At 32.9% G+C, this 24905-nt stretch overlaps 1 protein-coding gene across 4 annotated transcripts in view; it reads left to right on the forward strand.

The window, feature by feature from the left end:
- The first annotated feature begins 379 nt into the window (after nt 1-379).
- The window catches only part of LOC143231859 (divergent protein kinase domain 2A-like), a 29132-nt gene continuing 4606 nt past the window's right edge, over nt 380-24905 (forward strand). The window contains exons 1-7 of one of the 4 annotated variants that reach the window (XM_076466595.1): nt 380-474; nt 2102-2158; nt 7037-7700; nt 11042-11183; nt 15496-15666; nt 20655-20787; nt 22685-22924. In XM_076466595.1, the coding sequence (XP_076322710.1) occupies nt 7114-7700; nt 11042-11183; nt 15496-15666; nt 20655-20787; nt 22685-22924 (1273 nt within the window). In that variant the 5' untranslated portion in view covers nt 380-474; nt 2102-2158; nt 7037-7113. Of the gene's footprint in view, nt 931-2101; nt 2159-7036; nt 7701-11041; nt 11184-15495; nt 15667-20654; nt 20788-22684; nt 22925-24905 lie in introns of all 4 variants that reach the window. The other 3 variants (XM_076466594.1, XM_076466596.1, XM_076466598.1) reach the window with 3 other exon arrangements.

Here is a 24905-nt window from a genome sequence, read left to right on the forward strand (position 1 = left end):
CTTTGAACTTAGCAACAACCAACCAACCAATATCAAGTAAGTTTTACATAAATAAATATATATATATATACCTGCGATTAATCCTCTGTAGACACAAAGCGTGACAGACTGGCATTTGACTGTTACATATATTGAATCCTCCCCATGAAGATTTGGTTTTTAGTTAGTGAGCTTATGATAATGAAAATGTGGTTTTAAAACCTGCTGTAAGCAGAACACGGATAACCCATCATGAAATTCTGTGCTTTTTCAACAAACAAACAAATATATAAAAATAATTAAGAAAATGTTACATTCACCTTATGCACACACAAAAAAAAGTGTAATTTATGTTTATTATTTTATGCTTTCCTCACTAGATGGCAATTGCCTTTTTACTGGGCTAGTTTAAACCAGTTGATGAAGAATGGGACGAATGAAATTTTGATAGGCTTATTAGTGTTTCACGGTTTGTTTGGAAAAGTTAAAGATTATGTAATGTGGTTCTTTGTTAATAAAGTACATTAATCTATAAATGAAACTTATGTATTGAATAAAAATTTACAAAGGTTTTCAGTTTCACGATTAAAAGTAAAAGGTTGGAAGTAAAACAACTTTTTGATAGCAATTTTATTATTTGTTGTTTTTATTAGAATAGATCGCCAGTGAAGTGTGCAAATGTAAACTTTTTAAGTTTTTATAGAGGTGCTTAACTTGAATAAAACGTTAAAACTAAAAAGCTTAAAGAAAGAATTTCGTTAAGCACTGGTAATTTTACACTGAAGTATGGTATTAGTAACGATTACTTTCATAACGAGGATCATTTGACTTTGATGTTAATTTTAAAATTTGTGTGATATAAAATTAAGTTGAAAGTGATAACGACCAGAAAAGAACACAAACGACTTGCAAAATCTCAAGTTATGAAGAGTTTAAAGTAATTTGGAACTTGTAAGTACTTAAAGTTTAAAGTTGCCTATGTGGTAATAGTAAGTCAATAGATATATAATTTAATAAATACATAAGAAAAAATTCCCAAGAAGTTATTAACGAATTTTGGATGTAACTTATATTTTCAAATGTACAATTTACATTTCTTCATACTTAAAGTAATAAATTGAGACTATGTTGACTTTAAACGTTGTAATTTTTTTGTATTATTAAAAATTAGGCCTGAAAATGTGAACTTTTGGGCTAAATGTTTCCCTTTAGAGGCTTGCAGTATGTCTGATGTCTTAACACTAAAAACCTAATTTTTATATCTGTGGTAGGAATAGCACAAATAATGCATTACATAGCTTTGTGCTTAACAAGGAAAAAAAATACTTTTAAAGAATAATATGAATAAATTAAAATAACATATTTGAGCATTTCTAAAATCAAAATATATAGGGTCATAAGTGACATTACTAGTGACAAATTTTGCAGAATCTGTGTTTTACTTGCTTTGTTGTTTGTTTTTGACTTTTGTATTAGAACTGGGAAAATAGCTCATCTTCACTACTGTACCAGACCATTCAAATTAAGAGTAATGTCATTGATAGTTCAAACTGAGGAAAAGAAAGACAACTATACGTTAGGGCACTCAACTTGTAATCTGGGGTTACTGGTTTGAATCCCTGTTGCACCAAGCATGCTCGCCCTTCCAGCCATTAGTAAAAGAGTAGCCCAAAGGTTGACTGGGAGGTGGTGATGACTAGTCGCCTTCCCTCTAGTCTTACACTGCTAAGTTAGAAACAATTAGTGAAGATAGTCCTCATGTAGCTTTGTGTGAAATTCAAAAACAGAAAATTCTTAATGACTCTATACTCTAGAGAAAATAAATCTATAACTTAAAAGCCACCACTAATAACTTAGACGTGTTGTTGTAGTATCCTATCGCTACACTGTTTATTTTTTTTCCCCTATTTAGCATTGCATTTAGAGACAAAAGGGCACCTGTTGGTCCATCTAGGCTGCCTCATTCGTTAATCTAACCTATTAAAAAACAAAACAATAACAAAGCAGTTTTTATCAATCAGATATTTACAAAGCTATCTACTGATATTGAGATTATGATAACACAAATATATTACCTTGCATTTATTACAATTAAAAGCTATGTGCCATTTATTTTGTCCAGGTCACCAAATGATCTTCACAACCAGCAACACCCAAGAATCTGATATCATCAGCAAATGTAAGTAGTTTATTGACCATTCCTTCATCTGTGTCACTGATGCAAATCAAAAACAACAAAAACCCTGACACTGAACTCTGAGATATCCTATTTGGGATATTAATCCAGTTTGACTGAGCTACATTTACAGCAACCTTCTGTTTTTGTACGTCCAACCACTTTTATATCTAAAGAGCCATTTAATCATCTTAAACTTATAAACAAACTTTTTATGTGGCACTTTATCTGTTGCTTTCTGAAAATCCATATACATATATCAAGTCCACACCCTTACCTCTATGTACATCAGGATTAACCTCTTCAAATAAAGTTAAAATACTTAGTAAGGCAATATTTTCCACTAATGATACCAATGTTGATTATCTGATAAATTTAATAAAGTTTGTTAATTAAACAATTTTTCAAAAAATATTTTATTATGATTACAAAACTTTTCCCACCACAAATGATAGACTTAAGAGGTGTATAATTACCAGGACAGTTTTTGTCACCTCCTTGGAAAATTGGTGTAACACTATCCATCTTCCATTTTTCTGGAACCTTTCCAAATTTCAAGGATTTACAAAAACAAGAGTAGAAAGTGGCTTACATTTCCAATCCTTGATCTTCAAAACCTTCAAGGAAATATTTTATCTGATATTCAGGAGGAGGAATATTAGATAAATCTTCACTATTAAAAATTGAAGTAGAATTTAATAACCCAACTATAATCATTGTATATAAACCTTCATCAATTCCCAAAGCTTCAACTCCATTTCTAACATTCTGCTTGCCCTTAATGTATTCAAAGAAGTCCTTTTTTGTTAATTTTTACAATTCCAGCCAATCTTTTTTCATACACCATGTTTGATATCCTAGCTTCCATTTTGACCAACTTTTTTGATCTTTTATGATTCTTTAAGCCTCGCATCATAGCAGTAAGTTTAAACTTAAGTCTGTAATGCTCATTCATTATATCTCTAAATACCCTTTGTGAGTCAATCATTTTTTTGTTTTTGATGTCCTTCATGTTTGTAAGGAACATGTCTATCTTGAATATTTAAAAGTTAGTTAAACAAATTTTCCATAGTTGCCCAGTTCTTGTCACATATCTCAAAATATTGCTTTTTTTGAAACTTGTAACTAAAATCCTATTATTTCTATCTTCCATATCTAGTTAGACATCAAACTTTATAGAGCAATGATTGCTTATACGTAGATGTTCTTCAAACTCCAACCTATAAACCATTTCTGTGTTTGAAATTAACAATAAATTAAAAAACAGCATTGTTCCTAATAGAATCTCTGACCAGTTTTTAACACCCTCTCTCCTTGTCTTTTTCTTGGTTTGACTTTACAAAGAAAATCTGTGTCCTTCATAGTTTCACTATTACAAAGGGAAATTGTCTCCTTCATTGTTTGATTCTTACTAAGGAGACTTCTTCGTGGTTTGACTTTCAAAAGGAACTTATCAGTTTTAATAAATGTTATATGCATTCCTAGAACCAATTCTTCCAAGTAATTTTATGTTGTTAGTTACTTTGAAAATGTATCTTAGAGGCTATTTATTATTTTGTCTCAAAACTCACCCCTGAGGGATCTAACTTGTTATTTTAATTAAATAATTGTTTTATATAACCATTTTGTTTTATGTTCTTAGCTACTTTGAAAATGTATCTTAGAGGCTATTTATTATTTTGTCCCAAAACTCACCCCTGAGGAACCTAACTAGTTATTTTAATTAAATAATTGTTTTATATCACCACTTTGTTTTCTGCCAATTAGCAGTATTTCTTTGTTTCCTAATTTACTTACTTAACCTTAGAGGGACAACAGGGGGTTTTGACTATCAAGATATAGAGTATGAGTTGAAGCTCCCTCATCCAACAAAGTAGTAATAATAACCAAAAAAAAGGAAATTACTAAAATCATACTGAAGAATAATAAGTAAACATTTCAAATTGTTTTTTCTTTATGATTTCTGGTCTCGGATAGCAACATCTTGTTAACAACAGAAAGTCAGCTAATAACAGGATGCAACATCTTGTTAACAACAGAAAGTCAGCTAATAACAGGATGCAAAATCTTGTTAACAATGGAAAGTCAGCTAATAACAGGAAGCAACATCTTGTTAACAACAGAAAGTCAGCTAATAACAGGAAGCAACATCTTGTTAACAACAGAAAGTCAGCTAATAACAGGATGCAAAATCTTGTTAACAACAGAAAGTCAGCTAATAACAGGAAGCAACATCTTGTTAACAACAGAAAGTCAGCTAATAACAGGATGCAAAATCTTGTTAACAACAGAAAGTCAGCTAATAGGCCTATGTGTGTGTGTGTGTGTGTGTGTGCAGCTGAGCAATTGTCTCTATCTCCTTTGGAAAGTGAAAAACTGAATTCTTTCTTAACTTATTAAGCATATGTATATGTATAAAAATGTGTGTGTGTATGTATATATATGTATATGTGTATGAAGATTTATTCATTTTACAATTTTACATTACTTTGTCCCCACTCCTCAAAAAAAAACACAACAATTTCTGGAAAATTTTCTGCACATGCTCATGAATAGCCCTGTAGTTCCATGAATTCTTTTCACACCAGATTTTACAATAAGAATTTGTTTGAGAAAATCTTTCAATCACTAGAAGTTTTTCATTGTTAATAGTTAAAACATCACTAACTCTATAAGCTTCTTCAAGACTTTAACATTCAAAATGCTTTAGAAAATAAAGTTTGACTAAAGCCTACAAAATTCAACTCCAGTGTCCACTGTCCTAGTGCAAACTCATCAGGAAGGCAAAATGTCTTGCAGATAGCCTACATCATCTTTGATAGATGACCAGTAATGCTACTAAGTGTTAAATAATAGATGGTTTCCTCTTATGAGAGTGTCAGACAACAAGCAAGTAAAATGTCAACCATGTAATAACCTTGTTCCGTAGGGTTATAGAAATCTTATAGTATGTGCGTCATCTTAGTTCTAAGTCCACTTATTAGTATTTAAGTTGCCATTACCATCATAAAGGTTCCCATATTTCTTCATTTGTTTGTTCATGTGAGCTGAATGTTCTGTAAGCAAACTTGAAGTTACAAACCACCACCTTTTCATAGGTTGGTCTTGTCTTTATTAATGATTAGAATGGCTTCCCTGTTTGAAATAGAAGATGGATCCTTCAGTATATGTGTAACTTTTTCTGCAAGTTTAGTGTGTCAAATTACTACTCAGCACCTATAATGTTTTTTTTTATAAGCACAGTGTGTAACATTTGATGCTACTGTTTCTATGGTCCAAGGCCTGGCATGGCCAAGCTCGTAAGGCGTGTGACTCGTAATCTGAGGGTTATGGGTTCGCCTCTCGTCGCTAAACATGCTCGCCCTCCCAGCCGTGGGGCGATAATGTGACGGTCAATCCCACTATTCGTTGGTAAAAAAGTAGCCCAAGAGTTGGTGGTGGGTGGTGATGACTAGCTAACTTCCCTCTAGTCTTACACTGCTAAATTAGGGACGGCTAGCACAGATAGCTCTCGAGTAGCTTTGTGCAAAATTCCAAAAAGAAAAAAAAAAGGTTATATGGTCTACAAAGATATTCTCACTATAGCAAGCTGGCTGCACAAATAATAAATAAGTTGGGTGTTCCAAAAGAGTACTTTAAACTTAGGTTATAATTGTGTTAGTTTTGATTGTTGGAATTAACTTCATTACAATTACATTTGCCCCAAGAATGTCATATAAAATATTTTATATTTCATATGTTTAAAAGCATTATTTATTATAAATGGCACCTGTTATATATAAACAAAAGTTAAAACAGAGATGATGATGATGATAGTATCTGTGTAGACTGCAAGTTGTAATAACACCCATTACTTCTGTTTTAAATTTCCATTTTGATCCATAATGAAACAGTTTCACAATTGGGCAGAGTTTCCAACAATTGGGAAAAATTCAAGAGAAAATTTCAAAGTCAGAGGAATGTGAGAGAATTTTATGTCACAGAATTTGTATATTTTACCAACCATCAGCAAAAATGCAGTAAATTTCATAAAATAGTTATTATCCATCTTTATTATGGCAGTTTTTTGATATCAGTTGCTTAGTGTTTATGATTTATATCTATACATATATATAGATATATTTCTAAATTATTTAAATTACCTAGTTGTAAAATTGGAAACAAATTATACGGAGAACTCAAGCTAGAGGTTTAATGCAGTTTGTATGTGTATGGGAAGGAAATCTTCTGGTAGAATACAGGGCCATGGCCAAGACATTTTAGTCATTATGTAGGAGAAATAGAAAAAATATGACTTAACCCTTAAATGGTGGTCATCATCAATTGGTGTTGCTTACCTACAACATTCTCACACTTTAAGGGTTAGAAACAAATATTTCTTCCCGATTCCTTCTGGAATGTAGTTGGGACCAAATTTTCATTTCCATCATAGCATTCCATCCAATTTCACCCTAATTCTATCACTGGGTACACCTAAAGATTGTGAGAAAATTCAGTTGAATAAATGAGAGAAAATAATGACTGTGAATGGTAGAGATAAGTCTTTAAAATAATTTTTTTGCATTTTATCAGTTCTTATGGAACCCTGAAGGATCCTAAACATTTCACTTAAGTACTCACATTTTTCAGCATTTGTTATATTACAAATGATATTTCGCTTTTTAATGGCATTTGTCTTCATAACAGGAATGACCAATTCTAGTTCTCCAGAAAAAATATTGAAGTTTACAATGACCAGCTTTCATTAAATCAGGTATTTAATGGTTTAAATTAACTGTACACTTGAAGTTATTTACTCGTTTCTAGAAGGTTTAACATGCATTGTTATTTTATTATTTTAGTGTAGTGAAAGTTATACAATCTCTTTGTTTTTTCTTTCAGTGTGAACTATTACTTTTTCTTGATGACAACTGGATGAAGGTTTAAAACTACAATCATATCATTAAAGAAATCCTGTTATGCAAACATTGAAACTCTGGATAAGAATGATCTTCCGACAGTGGTATAAAAAATTAATGATTGCTACCATTTTTGTCGCAGGTTTGTATTGTAGCCTGCAACTTCTAGATAGTGGCAAACATAAATTTCAACATTCTAAGAACACTCAGACAGCTCGTCACAGCTCTGAAAGCCATGGCATTGTGGAAATAGATCCTGAAAGCCAAATTCCAGATAACCGGAACTTGTATAAAGTACCTAAAGAAGATGTTCATATTGACACATGTCCAGCCTGCTTTGGTAAAGAACTTTGTACTGATATTGACACTGGTTTAGTGGAACTTTACAAAAATTCAAAAACTGAGCTCCGTGAAATGATTACGAGGGAAGCAAGTTTACACAAGACTGAAAAAGTTATGGTTTCTTCTGTGACTGATACTCAGTGGAATAAACTTGATAAATTTATTTGTCAAAATGCAAGTAAAAGTTTTCCCTGTGACGTATCTGCAGCTATCAGGACAGGTTATCTTACTTCTAACCAAGCTTTGACAGTTGATGGACTAAGAAATTTGTATCAAGTATTGGACAAATCAAAAAGTGAAGCTGTGTAAGTATTTCTCCCAGCATTTGAATGATACATAAGTTCTCTTCTGTTTCTTAAATTTAAAGAAAATTTGTTGTTCACTGAATACCTAAAGTTTAAAACCAAAAATTAACATAAAAGCATGTTTACTTCTTACATTTGTTGCTGCACCGTTACAAAGCTTCCTTAATTTAATAATATATTAAGACAATGTTTTTTGTAGAAAATGGGTATTTTTGTTTTAATAATTTCTAAGGTGTTATAACATCTGAGAAACAATTTTAAAGTGATAATAGTAATGCTTTCAGTATTTTCATTGTTCTTTTAGGGAAGTAAGAAAATATCTGATCTGATAATTGGGTTTATTTGATATTTTTATTACTGTGTAATACTGTGCACTTTTCTTCTGTATCATGTATGAAAGTGGTACATTTTGTCTTTCCTATAATAATACTTGGATATCTTCTATCCACGCTTAGGCTGATAATTACGTCAAACTTTATTCTCTTGTCCCCTAGACATTTTTATCATTTTAAGGACATAAGAGCATCTTAATGAATACTATCTACAAGCTGGATGTTGAATGTTTGGGTAATGAGTTACAATGTTTTAAAATCTTTCATAAGCAATTCAGTACACTCAACCAGAATATTTTTGAGGGGAGGTGGGAAGTCTCCAAAGAACTCAAGAGGAAGGTAATGTTACAGAAAGCCACAGATGTTGAGAAAAATTTAAAGGTTACAGTAGCTTAGCTTTTATATTTTTTTTTCTGTAAATAATGTTTGAACTTTTATGTCTCTTTGTCGTTACAACTAAATTGAATCAACAATACGTCTAAAAAAAAGATCTTTATTTTTTTTGTAAACTACAGTATTTGTAGTGAATAACCTTTCAATGTTCAAGCTAATTTTTCACATTCTGGCCAAGTTGTTGTGTTCTGTTAAGGCCCATTCGATATTGTTAAATAATTGTTTCTTGGTATCATTTGTAGATTTGAAAATATTATTATCCAAGATTATGTTCAAATCATTTACATAAAATTGTTGGAGTTTCAGACTTGTGTTTTTCACTGTTTACCTGATCGATCAAAGTGATAGTTGGTTTTGTTTTTCCAATTTTATTGTCAACATAAGGTAAATGCTTTGTCTTGCTCCTCTCTTATTGTTTATTCAGTAACACTGATTGCAAATCTGAGGAATTACAAAGTATTGGAAGGAATTAAAAGACAAAGGAATTTGTGGGCCTCCCCTCACTTCAGAACTTACACATGCATTCAAATTGTACTACTTATCTATTCATGCCAGTTAGTAGTATCTTAGCATATATTGTTCAGTTACTATGTGTTATTTAGTTCATTATATTTGGTGACATTCTTTAGTAAATAAGAGTATTATTTTTATTGTTTGCTATCAAGTTTCATTATCCTTTGTGAAGAACTGCAGTCTCAAGTTTTTATTACAAATTAATTTGTTGTTAGGTTTTATTATGAGAAAAAGTTGAAATATCACTTGTGTTTATCCTGTTTATTACTGTACTTTTAGTGATTATTAATATTGTCATTATCTTTTATGAGTAGCAAGTACTCAAAGGTTCTGTTGTTCTTGCATGTTGCATATTCATATGTCTCATGTCCCTCAGAAATTCTGCTCTTTCTCAAGTTAATGGTTTCTTACATATCAGATCACGTGGATGAAAATGTTTCTGAGGTTTTTGATGTTCCACCTTATCAGATAATATAATTTGGAAAGTTTAGGGCTTCTACAGAGGAAATCATCAAGTTGTGAACAGTAATGAAATTAACATGTGCTATTTTATCCTGTTTTAACCACTTAAAATAAGCTTTATTTCAGTCATTGGTGCATTTACAATGACTGTACTAAGAATATAATTGAGAAAGGTTAATTGATGCATGCAGTATATTTGTTACTAAAAAAAAACAAAATATCTAAAATATCCATTTGTTAAACCCAGTGCTGTTTCTCTTCATGTTTATACAATTAAAGTATATTTTCTTTAAACTACCTCTCCAAAGTAACTTTGTCACAAAACAAGTGTGTCCTTTGTAAAGGCTTATTCTGAATGATAGATATTCTTGTTATGTATATTGTTGAAAAACTGAATTATTTAAGTGATTTGTAAACCTGGTACTACCACCTCACATTAATACATATTTAAATGTACACAACCTTAAATAATTATAAATAATTGTATTGTCTTATTTTACAGGTTACAAAAATTCTAATTATGAAATTTTTGTGAAATTGCTAGCTTTAAACAGTAATATTATTAACAATGATATATTTTGGTCTATAATCATTCCATTCATTTTCTACCATCTTGTTTTTTCATTATTAAGTTTAAAAATGTTTGGTTTTGAGGAAAAGATAATTTTCTATGGTCAGAAGGACTTGTGAAAAAGAGAAAAACTTGGTCACTGAAAGGAGATGGTCACACAAGAGTTTCTGGGTTTAGGAGAAGTCTTCTCCTGGATCTAAGACTTACTCATGTCACAAAGGTATATGACCTCTTTCCTGCTACAAACAATCACTCGGGAAGGAAAGTTTCATGGATCTGGTGCAGCAAGAATGCCTGATTGAGTTCTTCCCTGAAGCTTCTCTTTAGTGAGAGTTATTACAGTGGTAGTGCACCTGGTGAGTCTGGGACAGTTTGTGAAGGTCTGGATGACTCCGCACCAGCTCTGATCAAAGCCACGTGACAGTGGCTGAGATGGAGTGGTTGTGCTGTTGATAGAAAATGAAGAGTGAAAACATGAGGCTGAATTGTTTGACAGTTGAACTAACCTGATACAGGACACACCTGTGGAGCATTTTAGAAAGTGTGAGCTGTAGGACATCCATAGGGCAGCCTGTTTCTAGAATACTTAATGATCGACCCATAAAAAATTTGTTAAGACGTGAAACATTTGATCTGCCATCAAGCCAAGTCATCAGCATCCGTGTGCTTTGCCAAACCAATGTCCATGCTTGCTATGGAAATTTTGGGAAAGGCTGAACAGGAAGTCCTGTATGTATTGGTCCTATAGTTTTTTGTATTATCCAGTACTATATTAACTAGGTGATTTAAGCACGTATACACAAAAGAGAGTGAAAACACCATTGGTTGGAAAGTTCAAAATTTGATATTAAATACCAAAAGTCAGGACTGAAAGCATGTTTATGAATGAAACTTATACCATGAGTTCAAATGTTATAATTATTAAAATCAGAACTTTTCTACTCTAAGAGCTGCTGATATTGTATTTTTTTAGTTAATTGTTCAGTTGAGTAAGTTTCTTACCAAACATATTTTTAGATAAACTTACTGATTTTTTTGCTATATATATCTTCAATTTTTGTATGTTGTAGTTTACCTATTTGTGCTACAAATAAACTTGTACATGAACTGATATCAACGTTTGATGAGAATGAAGATCACCAGCTTGATAAGGAAGAACAAGCCCAGTTAATGACCAGCTTACTTCTTCTTCCGAGCTACGTTATTTTAAAGGTTAGTAGACAATTTCTAGATTAAACCACTCACACATATGACCAGTCAATATGTAGAAAAGTATGGTTTTAGAGTCCTTTACAAACGTATCAGATGTCATTGATTCATGGAAAATTAGATGTTGGAAACTGTTCTTTGTTGTTGTTGTTTTTTTTTAACCCAAGGTATTTCTTGTCATCTATGTAAGTTAGTGTTCATTCTCTAATTAATAGCATACATCTGTTGGTTTTACTCAGTTTTCATATTTCAAAATTGTTTGAACAGAAACATAATTCTGTAAATAAAATCATTAATTTTCTCATGGCATCAGAATTTTAAGTAGATTGTCATCATGATTTACAAATTGACCCTGCTCATTGAAAACTAACCCCTAATAAGTAAAGGTTTAGGGTTTAGGTCTTTATTGTAAAAAAATTAAAATAAGGAAACGATTAATTGAACCTTTGGTATTTGTCAGGTGCTTTTAACCCCCTCACTCCAAAAAATGCTTATGTAAAACATTTGGAAACATTTGCAACAAATGGATTTTATTTAGAAACTCTTGATTACTATGCACTTTTAAGGAAGCTAATAATGAGGATGTTTAATTTATATGTATAGTTCACAGGTTGGAGGCTATCGGTAAAGAGAAATATATACTGTAGGAAATGACGACAAGACTTCAAGAGGAGTTTAAGCTTTTACATGGAAGAGAGACATCAGCTAAGATTAACAATGGTATTCAGGAAGTTAGAAAGGATAGTATTAGGGTTAAAGGTAATGAACTTAATTGTAAAGACCCTCTTCTGTTGAGTAACAAATTTCAGCCATTAGCTTATGTAGACAAGGAACTATAGGAGGGGCAGAGAGCAACTGAAATACAGAAGTGTATGGATTATGGACTTCAAGAGGTTATAGTTGAAGGTAATTCTTTGACACAGCATGTGTTTAGATCAGTCTGTGTGGTGAATATGGAGAAAAGAGTTAGATTATGCTACCCTAGAGCACAGGTAGAAGATATAACTGACTGAACAAGAGATATAATGAAGGAAACTGGCAACAGTGCAGTATAGGGGCTAATGATATAAGGAAGAATAAGTCAGAAGAGCTAATTAATAAGTACGAGAGGCTGATAAAAGCATTTAAAGATAAAGGCCATAAATTAATTGTGTCAGGAATACTGCCAAGGATTAATTGTGGAGATGAAATTTTGAGTAGGTCACTAGGTCTAAATCCTAGACTGAAGTTAATATATAAAGATGAGTTGGTTAGCTGTTTGGACTTGTTGGATCAGTCCAGTGGGAAGAGGAAACGTTTTTGGAAGAGATTGTTTACACTTAAGTAGGAAAGGATATGGCATGTTTGCAAGAGATATTAACTCAACTGTAATGGAAGTTCTAAACTAGGACTAGATAGAGGTGAGGGCAAAGATAAATTAAATCACACAAATATGAGATGTAGAGGAAAATTTAGCATAGGAAATCAGTTTTACAATTGATATAAGAATAGACTTAATTGTTATTATTGTCATGCTGGAACCACAAGAAGTAAAATAGATGAGTTTAAGGGCACTGGTTAGAATAGAATATTTTAAAATAATGGGTATCATTGAAACAGTTAAATGTAGATGATTTTAATGACAGAAATTTCTTTGAAATACATGTTTATAGGTTACTTAATAGGACAGAATAGTAAAGAAAGGGTGAGGAGTCGCTCTATGTACAAAGTGTGAGATACATCCTGTTGTGAGGAGTGACTATATATAAAGTGTGAGTTACATCCTGTTGGAGTTGAGGATATTAAGAGAAAAAGCTCTCAGTAAACATTTGTTAAAGATGAAACTGATGATATTAGTGAAAATTTTACAGTGAGATTAAGGTCTGAGCTGTTTATGAAGTCAATAATGAGCAATTTTAATTTTACACATTGATTGGGAAATATTAGAGGAAAAAAAATGATGGAGAAAGGTTTCTAGAAACTGTTTAAGATGGATTTTTTAACCAATTGGTCAAGGAACCTACTAGAAACAATTATTTTAGATTTATTGTTAACTTCTAATACAGAAATGGTTGACAGGGTCAAAGTTTGGGAACACTGTATTAGGTCTGATGTTTTACTGCATGTGGAAATCAGGAAAAATTGTATTTTGATTCCAAATTTCTAAAGATTGCATTTGAAGAGATGCAACAAGAATTATCTTTTGTGAATTGAGCAGTTAAGTTATTGAGCAAACATGGAAAATTTTAAAAGAAATTATTTTAGGTATTCAAAACAAAAATATTCCTTAAACATAGAAAAGAGTAGGTGCAAGTGAATAAAACAGGTTAGGTATAAAATTAATGAAAGGCATCACAGATTTAAGAAATATAAATTGACTGGTGTTGTAGAAGACCAATAAAGTTGGTCAAACAGTAAATTATGACATCCAAAAAGATTTATGATGAGAATATGGCTGAAAACATGAGAATTAACAGTAAGGATTTAAAGTACATTTAAGGGTAAACAAAATGTTAGGATGAGGATAGGATCCTCAAGGGATGATAAAGGAAGGCTTGCTTCTGATGATTATGAAAAATGGCTAGGTTACAAATTGTTTTGTTTTCAGTTTTTACTAATAAAGACTTGGGCAGTACTTTTCATCTTGAACAATTAATAGATGAAAGCAATGTTGAACAAGACAACTGCATAAATTTTGAGCTTGTTAAAGTAAAATTGTGAAGTTTAAAAAAAACAATGAGGCCCCTGGGCAAGTTGATATTTCCCTGAGAGTTTTAAAGGAGGTCTAGGACTGGATATGTGAGCCATTTGCCACAGTTTTTTTGTAAATTCTTGAACTGTTGGCAAATACCAACATATTTTAAGTTAACTAATATCACTTCTATGTTCAAAGGAGGTAATAGAAGTTGTCCCAGTAATTTTAGATCTTTTAGTTTTGCAATAGTTGTGAGAAAAAATTTTGGAAAGTTTGATAAAAGATACTTTGCAAAGTCATTTAACAAAATTTAGAATTTTATTGGATAGTCAACATGGTTTCACTGAGGGAAAATCTTGCTTTACAAATCTTTTGACATGCTTCGAAAATGTTATTGCTTATGTAGATGAGGGTAAGGGTGTAGTTTGGTGTATCTGGATTTTCAGAAAGTATTTGACAAAGTGCTGCATAAAAGGCACATAAAGAAACTTATCTCTGTAGTTAATTTAATAGAGAGATGGCTTGATGGAAAAAAACAGAGGCTTGTCATAAATGTAGTTCAGTTAAAATGGGTTAATGTTACAAGTGAGGTGCCCCAAGGTTCAATCTTGGGACTTTTGCCCTTTTTGATTTACATCAATGATACAGATGTAAGAATGGTCAATACATCATTTAAAGTTGCAGATGATATTAAGGCATTGGGTGTTAGTATCTGTGAAGAGGATGCTGCTCCTTTACAAAATGATTTAGATTATTTGGTGACTTGCACAAATAAATGGCAGATAGGTTTTAATTATGATAAATGCAAGATACCATATGAGGGTTATCATAATTTGAATTATAATTTAGGTGGAAATAACCTTAAAAGTGTCATTAAAGAAAAGGATCTTGGTGTAATAGTTGATCAGTCTCTTAAGACATCCAAGCAGTATGCTGTTGATAGTGGTGAGGCAAATAGGATTTTAAGTTGTCTCTACAGAAATATTGAATACAAGTCTGAGAAGTTATAATTAAATTTCTTTGTATGTGTCATTGGTTAAGCCACTTTTGGAGTACTGTGTTCAGTCTTGAGCTCCTTACCTCAGGAAAGGCATTGAATTCTTGGAAAGGGTTCAGAGAAGGATTACTAGAATGGTGCCTGAAATGGAGGGATCAAGGGATTGTCAAATAAGGAGAGATTAAGATCCTTAATTGGTTTCTCTTGAAAAGAGAAGAGTTAGAGGGATCTGATTGAAGTATTCAAGATTGTAAAAGGAATTGATAATTGATAATGAACATTTCTTGTACTTAACAGTGAGAATTATAGAACTAGGGAACACTTATAGATTTAGGCAAAGTACATTACAGTCATCTTCAATTAAAAAAAATTGTATTTTTCAAATAGGATGATTGGTCCATGGGATGGGTTACCTTTGGATTTTGTGGAAGCAGTCAATTTAAGTATGTTTAAAAGAAAGCTTAACAGATATATGAAATATAAGCTAGATTTAAATTGTTTCTTTTAATTAGTGTCTAATAGTTTTAGTTTGGCTGTCCCCACATGTTCTTTGTTGTTCTTAAATATTATGTTATTAAAAGGATGTTGATGTATGATTATAATAAAAGTGCAAATATGGTTATAGTTTTAGTTTTGTTTTCCAGTTCCAGGATACAATAAACTCCAATCTGCCTCTTCCCAATTTCCATGGAACCTGTGGAAGGTTAGCTGTTTGGGAAAGTGGGATGACACCTCTTAAGGATCATCTTCAAGAGTCTTTTGAGGAGCGAGCTGGACTTGCTGCTCAGTTGCTACAGCTGGTGGATGATTTGCAGGTATAACTTAGTGATTTGTAAACATTTACTTAAAAATGTACATAAGCATATCATTGATGTTAAAAAAACACAGAGGTTCAAGACTGGCAGAGATGAAAAAAAAGTGGTTTTGAAAGTACTCAAGTTATATGGTTTTTATTTCATATAATCATATCAAATATCCTCTTTCCTTGCAGTTTGCAAAATCCAAAATTAATTCATTAATATGTTAAATAAAATAAAGAATTAGGTGGCCAGACAGTTTGCTACTGAATATTTCATCACCAGTCATTTTATTACTGGGGTATTTTGCTCTCTGATAATTTTATGACATAATCTCTCTTACATGTAATATTAGACAAATACTCCAGTCAGTAAAATATTAGAAATACTGGAGAAACATTCCTTCAAAATAAAACTTATGTTGTAAAACATTTAAAATGATGAAAGATCTGAATTTTTTAAAAATGACTCGAGCTTTGGGTAATTACAGAAAGAAAGTGAAGTTCATTTGCTGGATCATAAGCCTATAAACTAGCCACTGCCTTAAGTAATTGTTGACTTATTTATTTGTAGTTAAAATAAGTAACAAAATACCCCAACAACAAATAGACCAGTAGTGAGCTGATCAGTAGCAAAATGTCCAGACATTAAATGTTCAGTGGTGTACTGTCCTAGAACCAAACAGTCAGTTGGGATCAGCTCACTGTGATGTTATATCAGTTCACTTTTTTCATTTATCCTTCTTTCCTGCTGTTAGCATGTTTATTTAATTTTAAAAGATATTAGTTATTTTCTCCTATGTTTTATGTTTTATACTTTTTAAAATAAATTATGTGAACCAGATTTCCAGTATAAATTATAACTACAACCAGTATCCTTTGGGGTAAACCTTCTGTGCTAGGAATTTCAAAAGTTCAGGTTATCATTTCAAGGGTTGCCTGCCTCAGATGTGGGAAAGGCAATCCAATGACAGAAAATATATTTGATTAAGGCTTTGGAAGATTATACATTACATGGTTCCAGCTTTCTCTACAGCTCCCACTAATACTTCTGAGCCATTGCTGGTTGACAAGGAATTTGTCTGTCTTTTTCTGCCTCCAGAATTGCCAATCATTACCATTCCCATCTTGTGGTGTCTTCTGAACCTGATTCAGGTTTCTGGTGTTCTCTGTATCATTTAATTGTTATTCTCCTGATTCATTCTTATTATTTTTAGTTTTTCCCATTCCCCTGATTTTCATGTTTATGCTGATCATTTAGCCTTACTGTAATGTATGTGGGAGGGATATGCATGCTGTGCCTACTGAGGACATTAGCTTCTCTTGCCCTTTCTTCCCTGTCTATCAATTTTATGTCAGTAGTTCTTAGATTTCTCGTTACCTGTTTGGGGGATAGCTCCTGAATTATTTGCCTCTCTTAGTTTTACATAAATGATTTCTTTGTTTGGACAGTAGAAGTTGTGATGCTGTCTTGGCTCAGGTCTGTTTACCCTTAATTTATCTTAAAGTTATGTAGAGCCCCTTTTCAGTGTTTTTGATATAATCCCAGAAATTATTAGGACTTGGATGTTGTCAGCTCACCAACCTTCCACTCAAAGAAATATTATAGCCATTTTTCTTTATCAGAGCATTATTTGCCTCCACCTCCCCTCGAAAAGAAATTTCTCCAACTCTGGTTTATTTTCCTATTTCCTTCCTTCCTTGAATTCTCATGGCCAGCCAGCATTTGTCAGAAGCAATTTGGTAATTGCTCTGGAATTCAGCATTAGAATCTGTTTCCAGCCTTCCTGGGGTTTTGTTCCTGACTTTTCATTGTCTTTAAGAAAACTGTGGTTTGGCAGTCAGTGATCAGATGTTTTTTCATATCAATATCCATGCTCATCATAGGTTTCTTCTTTCCCTGTAATAGGTGTTTTCTTCTGAGTTATAGATATCATCTTTGGATATCTCCTATTATTAACTTGTATGCTAATATTACCTCTTTCTCATCGGTTTGTCCATCTCAGGTTGGTTACTCAGTTTAGGCCTTCTCTTCAACACCTTGCTTATTTGGTCAATGTTTTTCAGGCTTTTCCACATTATCTCCATGCTTAAGGACTGTAATTTCATTATCATATTACCTGCTGTCTCCTTCAGAATCTGGTATCAACCAATTTTATTCAACAGTTACTTTTTGTGGCAGCTGGTTAGTCATGGTCAACATGCAGATGTCCTTCCTCTGACCCACTCGCTATCTTGTACCATTGAGGGTCTTTATTGACTTGAACATCTGTCAAGCTTTGCCTTCTCTTTCACTTTTTAGTTCAGTTACTTTTATTTTACCATGCCCTCTTGGCTCAGTCCCTTACTGCTTGTGAGATTCTATTGCTTTGGGGACTTGGTCTTCAGTGACTGATCCCCCTCAGCCATGCCTATTCACAGTTTTTCAGAGAATGTTTCAAACTACAGAACCATGATTGGGATTCTCTTTTCACTTCCATTTCTTTTCCTCCTTTATAACAAGACAATCTGTATTGGTGGCTGGGCAATGCTCATACATTGGTCATTGGGGTGCTGTTTCCTTCCCAGCATCCAGATCTACATCTCTTCATTGATGCTTCCCTTCCTGCATGGGAGAAATACATGTCAATCACAATGACGCCTTAGGCTAGTGGTCTGCAGATGTATGTATTTTTTACATAGCGGTTCTTCAGTTTCTGTCCTTTCATCAGACATTACATCATTTCCTTCTTCTTGCCCAACATTGCGTGGATTTTATTTCTTCGACCAATTTTACAGAGGTGGCATATATCACCCACCATTGGAGCAACTACTCTATAGATCTATATATTTTGGTCATTGGAACTCTTCCACTAAGGCCACACACATCATCTTTGCTTTATTATTTGTTGTTTGTGAAGTGCTTTCCATCTGGTTCTGACTCATATTTTGCTTCCCAATCATATATATCCATCTGAGTGAGCATTAGATCCCCTTGTTTTTAAGACTGTCTGCCATTAGTTAGGGTCTGCACATGTGGATATTTTTGCTATGGGCTTTTTCCCCACATTTCCTCTGTTGTACTTACCTAAACCTTTTCCACTGGCTCTGGCAGTTGTTTCCTTCAGTGTGGATTGGTTACACAAGTATCTTTACGTGTTCCATCCATCTGATTCCTTCATTGGGTGATTTTTTTGTCCACTCCACTCCTTGGCTACTACTCATGATTGTTCCCTATTGACCAAATCAGACTTGTTTTCCAAGGTTACATTGACTCGCTCTCTTCCTCTGTCCCTTGTCAGCTTCTTCCTCCCTTCTTTTCCAACTTTAGTCACATGCTCTACATTCCACCCTTCACATGTGGTTTCTAACTTCTATCTTATCAGGTCCTTCATGACTTGATCTTGTTTTACACGAGTCACTTCCTTGCTTGCTATCTCCATTCACCCATTTTACAGGTGGTGTACATAAAGTGAATGGCAAGTCTTCCACTGTTAGTATATTGTTAGAGGGTTTCTTGTTGAGCAGCCTACCCTGGTTTGTTTGGTGAAAATATGTCTGTTCCACATTGTATCACCCATAGATTAAAAGGGTGAAGCAGAAGAGGGCTACTGCCCATCCCTGCTACACCTAGTATGAATAACTTGGTATGGTCTGCTTCAAAATAGGATTTTGTGATCACTCATTGCACTGACTTTGATGATGACAATCCTCTGGACTCTCCAAAACATTATCTCCCCTTTCTCAAGTTGAGTGTGGGAGTCCTTACCATTTTTCAGTTCCAAGTTGCTATGGTGGTAGACCATGAAGGCATCCGACTGAGTTCCAAAAGAAACAAGTCAGAATGATTCAGTTGAGAGTAGAGTGATGGTGTTCTTCTGGTGTAGATTTGAGTGGTCCCCACAGAAGTTGATTTGCCTCTTTGCTGGTAAACAAGGTTTCCTGGTGTATAGTCGATACACATTGGAATTGATTCATTGCAAATGCAATTCACCCGTTTTGTTGGAAACCCTCATCCAACCTTCATTTAGACGTCAGTTCCTAAAGTTGAAGTTATGTATTGCAGTGAACCAGTCAACGTAAGTCCTCACTTGTGTTAGTTCCACCTCTCAGTGTAGGATGAAAATTACCAGATTAATGAAACAGTAATGATTCTTGTATCCTCGGGAATCTGTGTGGGTCTTAATCCCAGTGTTTTGATTTGAATTGAAGATGGCATGATTCTCATCCTATTGAGCATGATCCAATGTGCCCTAGCCACTCTACACTTTACAATATCTGTCCTTGTGATTTACAAATTATATGCATGGATGAAGAGTATAACTGGCTCAGAAGTGCAGTTCCCCTCATCTGATATTTGGATCTATTTTTCTCATTATCAGGGGGTATCATTCAGTTACTCTTGGAGGTATTTCTGTCATTCCCTTGTTCATGTTTATCCTTATTTTCTATTGGGGATTCTACCTAAACTTGTGAGAGGGGTAAGTACCATAGCAGAAGTCATTTTCCTACACTGAAAATAGGCACTTACCTCCTCTCACCCCTGTTCCCCATTTCCCAGTACCCCAACAGGTGAGAATGTAAAGTTTGTGGCATGCATGAAAAAAACTTTGCATATAGAGGGCAGTACCAAACAAGAATAAATCATATTGTGAAAAAGGGTAGGTAGCTATTGGAAATACTTTTTCAGTTAAGGAAAATTAAATTTTATGAAAAGATAATATAGACATCGCATTAAGAATTAAACAGAAATACTGCACGATTTACTAAACACAATTTGAGAGGAAAGACAAGTAACAGTGAAAATGTTTTTCATTGTTTAAACTATAATGCACTACTTCAAGTGCCATTCAACTCTGATGGTGGCAGTAATCAAAGGTTAGCTACATGTATTATTTGAAGAAGCTTGATATTTATACATACTGTTTGATAATTTGATGGATTTTATAAACATCTGTTTTATTTTCTAAGATATAAACTGTAATTTATTGATAATCTTCAGATAAGACAAGAATTTTATTTTGACAGAATGAAGATCCCAATTGGTACTTCTTGTGTACAGAGTTCTCATACAATAGCTTATCAGTTACAAAGGAAGGAGAAGTCTTACTCACAGATCTACAAGATATTGTTATTATAGACAAAACATTATTTACTCAAGGTATGTTTGTTTTGTTAAGTTTTTTAATTCATATTTACCTCTGTTATAAATCTGACAGTTGGACCCTAATCACTGAAGTCTTATTTCAAAATGTATATTTTGAACAATTAATCAAGCTTCTATGTTATCTTACTTAACCTCCCTGATTAGCTCATAAATGAATTTGAATGTATTGTGCTTTTAATTACATGTTGATCTTAGACTGTTCATATCACTTCAAGATTGAATGTAGTACTTATGTATTGCACATGATGTCCTTTTGTTCTGTTTTCAGTATAAAAAAATTCCTTTTTTTACATTGTAACCATTTAAAATTAAAATTTCAAATATTATGAACTAAGTCATCACTTTTCTCTAAGCCTGATAATAAACTTAACTTGAAATTTGCAGCCAAGTATTTGAGTATCGTCATTTGGTGGGTCAGTGTATTCAAGTATTTGTGATGGAAGTATTATTACTTTTTAACGTGCTTGATTCAGGTCTGGAATGTTGTAAAGTAAACTTTGATGATGAAAGGCTATTTATCTGTAACTCCTGTCCTTGGATATTTCCTTGCCTTATGAATTGAAGGCATAGCTTGAAAGTACTGTGTGGGTCAGTACTCTTTGTTTTGATGAATTTTACATTCTACATCTTAAATCTATTAAGAACCACTGAAACTTTATTAACATCTATCTTGATTGCTTCTGTAATAACAGGAGGTGATGTAATACTCAAAAAGTGATATGTAGGTCAATACTAAAAAAAAAAACAGAATATATCTTAATTACCACTTTTGTAACATGAAGTGAAGATATGGTTCAAAACTGATATGTAGGTCAGGAATAAAAAGATAAAACTTGTCGTGATTGCTTCTATAATAAAATAACACGAAGTAAGCTTTCACCTAGCTCACCTCTTACGATATTAACAGCATCACGAAGCTATTTTATGGGTTTTTTTGTAGATCTTAAAGCATTTTTCCTAAGTCTTAGCTGTATAAAATCATCTTACCTAACTAGTCCATAAACTATGGTTTATTGCTGCTTGTTGCCAGTGGGAGACCCTTTGGTTAAAGAGGTACCACAGTAGCCAGCTTTTGGTCATACATTGACATAGAACTGTCATTTAATATTTTATTCTTTTTTGAAGTTCGTTTTTCATTAAAGTAATTCTTGATGGTGTGTAATCCTCCTAATTATGTGCTAGGTATTCAGTGGTCAGTTTTTCTTGTCATTCTCCTGTAGATGAAATGTTTTGCTGACATTCTGAATGTGACCAAGCACAGTATGAAAGGTGGTTTCAAAGGTATCGTACATGAGATTCATGTCAAGACTTGTTGGTAACCCATGACCCCTATGACCCCATTTTTCAAGATATTCCACCATTACAATCCTTGAAGTATGATAGCACACACACACACATATTGAACATTATACCTATTATTACTGTTAATGATATATGAAATCAGGAATCGAAATAATGTCTTTCCATTACAGGATTGATTTCCTATAGCCCCAGATGTATTCTCAAACAGAACATATGAAACTTGTGAATTTGATTTCTGAAGTTATGTTGGTTTGATTTTCTAGATTACATTACATTTTTATCATTTTAGTTCTTACTTCTTTAAAATACTTGTTTAAGTGGGTTGAATATGATAGGACATACAAAAATAAGTCTAGACATTCATGTACATTATCAAAAACACAAATGCAGTATTTTAGAATCTCATGGACTTGCAAAAATGATAAATAATTCAGTTCTAAGTTGGTTGAAACACCAAAATAAATGTATACAAAATTGTATTTTTCTGTTATGTAGGCCTACCTACATTCACAGTCCTAGTTGTCTATGTCTTTATGTATAGCAGTGGGCCTACATTCACAGTTCTAGTTGTCTCTTTCTTTATTTATAGCTTTGGGCCTACATTCAACACAGAACAAGAGACTATGCAATGAAATGTGTTACCAAAAATTCACAAGAGACATCATGACAAGTGAAGATGTTACAAAAGTATGTTCCCAGGTGAAACATTATGGACAGTTAATGTTTGCTATAGTTTGTAAAGAGATTCTTTCTGATTTGGAAGAGCACAAGACAGAAGGATTCTTCAACTATGATGGCAGTAAAATACACCAGAAATCAGAATATCGTGGTAAGTACGACTGTAAAACCATAGAAAAACAGAAAATGTGATTATAGTTAAAACAGGCACTTCCAAGTTTTGACTTCAAGTCATAGAAATGATAGAAATAAATACTAGTTTTAGGTTAGTTTTATTAGTTAGTTTAGTTAGCAGTCTATTATTTTTGTTTTGTTTCTTCTTAGCTCTGCATCATCCACATTGCATTCCTTATGACTAGAATTGTTAAGCTTACACAGTCCACTATTATGTGGAAGTTAAGTTTTAGCAAGAAACATTTGTATCTTGTCTTTTGAAAGATTTCTTTTAGCAAAGTCTCTAGCAAACAAGGTTTACGTATTTTATGTACATGTCCTTAATTCCATGATTGTTAGTGGAAACTGTAGTCAGTCAAGAGCCATACTAAAGTTTATGATTATATGCGTTTGTTTTTTATGAAATCCTGTGAGAAATATTGAACACAAAGATCGTTTGCTTGCTAAACGTGAAAATAATGTGTATATTGTTAGATCTTGGTTACTTCAGAAATTCAAGTTAGGTGGTCCTGTTGAAAGATTAATTTCTCACTTTGTGATTTCAGGCCAAACTTTGTCAGCATACTAACCATATCGTGATTAGTTCTAGACATTTTAATTTCATGAAGTCATTTAGACTTGCAAAGCCTAATTTGGTAATTTTATTTTAGAGAAATCTTCTCAAAGCCTTGCTCTAATCAGTATTTTGTCTTTGTTGCTCATAACTTGGGTTGAGCCTTTGTAAACAGTTTTTCTGCAGAATCAGCAAAGGTTAACTTGTATCATCGGTTCCTCCAGCAGTTCGGTTTTATGGCTATTGTTATCCAGTCCAATATTTACACCATGTTACTTTTATGTTATTTCATATTTCTTCACATAAACTAATTATATATATATTCAGTTTAAATATTGTCTTGAAAAGATAAATATAATACTAACATTACAGTTGCAAAATGGGTTTTGACAGTAAGTTATTCTTCACCTTGGAATTGTCCTCTTTAGTGCTAATATTAAAGCTTCTACCACTCACTTTGGTTTTGTCAATTTCTGTCTCAGTTATCTTATTGTTGTGACAAATTTTATAAACATAAAAAAAAAGCATCTCTGTTAATGTTCAAATTTCATTATTCTTCAGTTAAAGCATTCGTAATCCTTTAAATGTGGTGGAAAAGCTTGCAGGAATGAACAGCTGTGATAAAATTTGGTTTCTATTTTAAGGTTTTATTCATGGATTTTCATTACTTCCTTAGCATGATCAACTACTCTGAAAAATTCTCAAAAGTTGTATATTTCAAAACGTAGTACTATTTTACTGATTTATTCATAGCTTTGATGTATATTAAAATTCCTTTGCATTATACCTCACACAGCTATAAATTTTACAATGTTATTTGCAACTTGTATGGTAATGAAAACATTATTCATACTTAAACTATATGATACCGTGGACATGAATCTAGAATTGCCCCAAATCCCAGAAATGTTTGGAGAAATTCTCTTTTTAATCTCACGACCTGTATGTACCTGACCTGTGCTAATTATTGGTTTACTTTACTCACTTATTTTGTGGTACCTTACCTGTTGATACTTATCTGTTTATGTTACAATATTAAAAGAGCTTTTAGCTCAGTCCAGACTACAGTTATGTAGGTCTATCATAAAATATTTGTCAGTGCAGTTAGAATGGCACTATCCCTAATTTCAAATTAACCACATGAAGGCGGCTGGTCAACAGCAACCTACTGCTAATTATTTTATTACATGTTATATAGTTATTAATTTACTTTTACACTGTTCAATTAATGATTATTGCTATGTATTACATGTTTATGTGCAATTCCAAATGTAAATGGCCCATATGGTCAGGTGGTTAAGGCACTCGACTCGTAATCTGAGGGTCATGGGTTAGAGTCCCGGTCGCAACAAACATGCTCGTCTTTTCAGCCGTGGGGGCTTTATAATGTTATGGTCAAATCCAC

The sequence above is a fragment of the Tachypleus tridentatus genome, chromosome 11, assembly GCF_004210375.1.
Source record: "Tachypleus tridentatus isolate NWPU-2018 chromosome 11, ASM421037v1, whole genome shotgun sequence".
Lineage (NCBI taxonomy): Eukaryota > Metazoa > Arthropoda > Merostomata > Xiphosura > Limulidae > Tachypleus > Tachypleus tridentatus.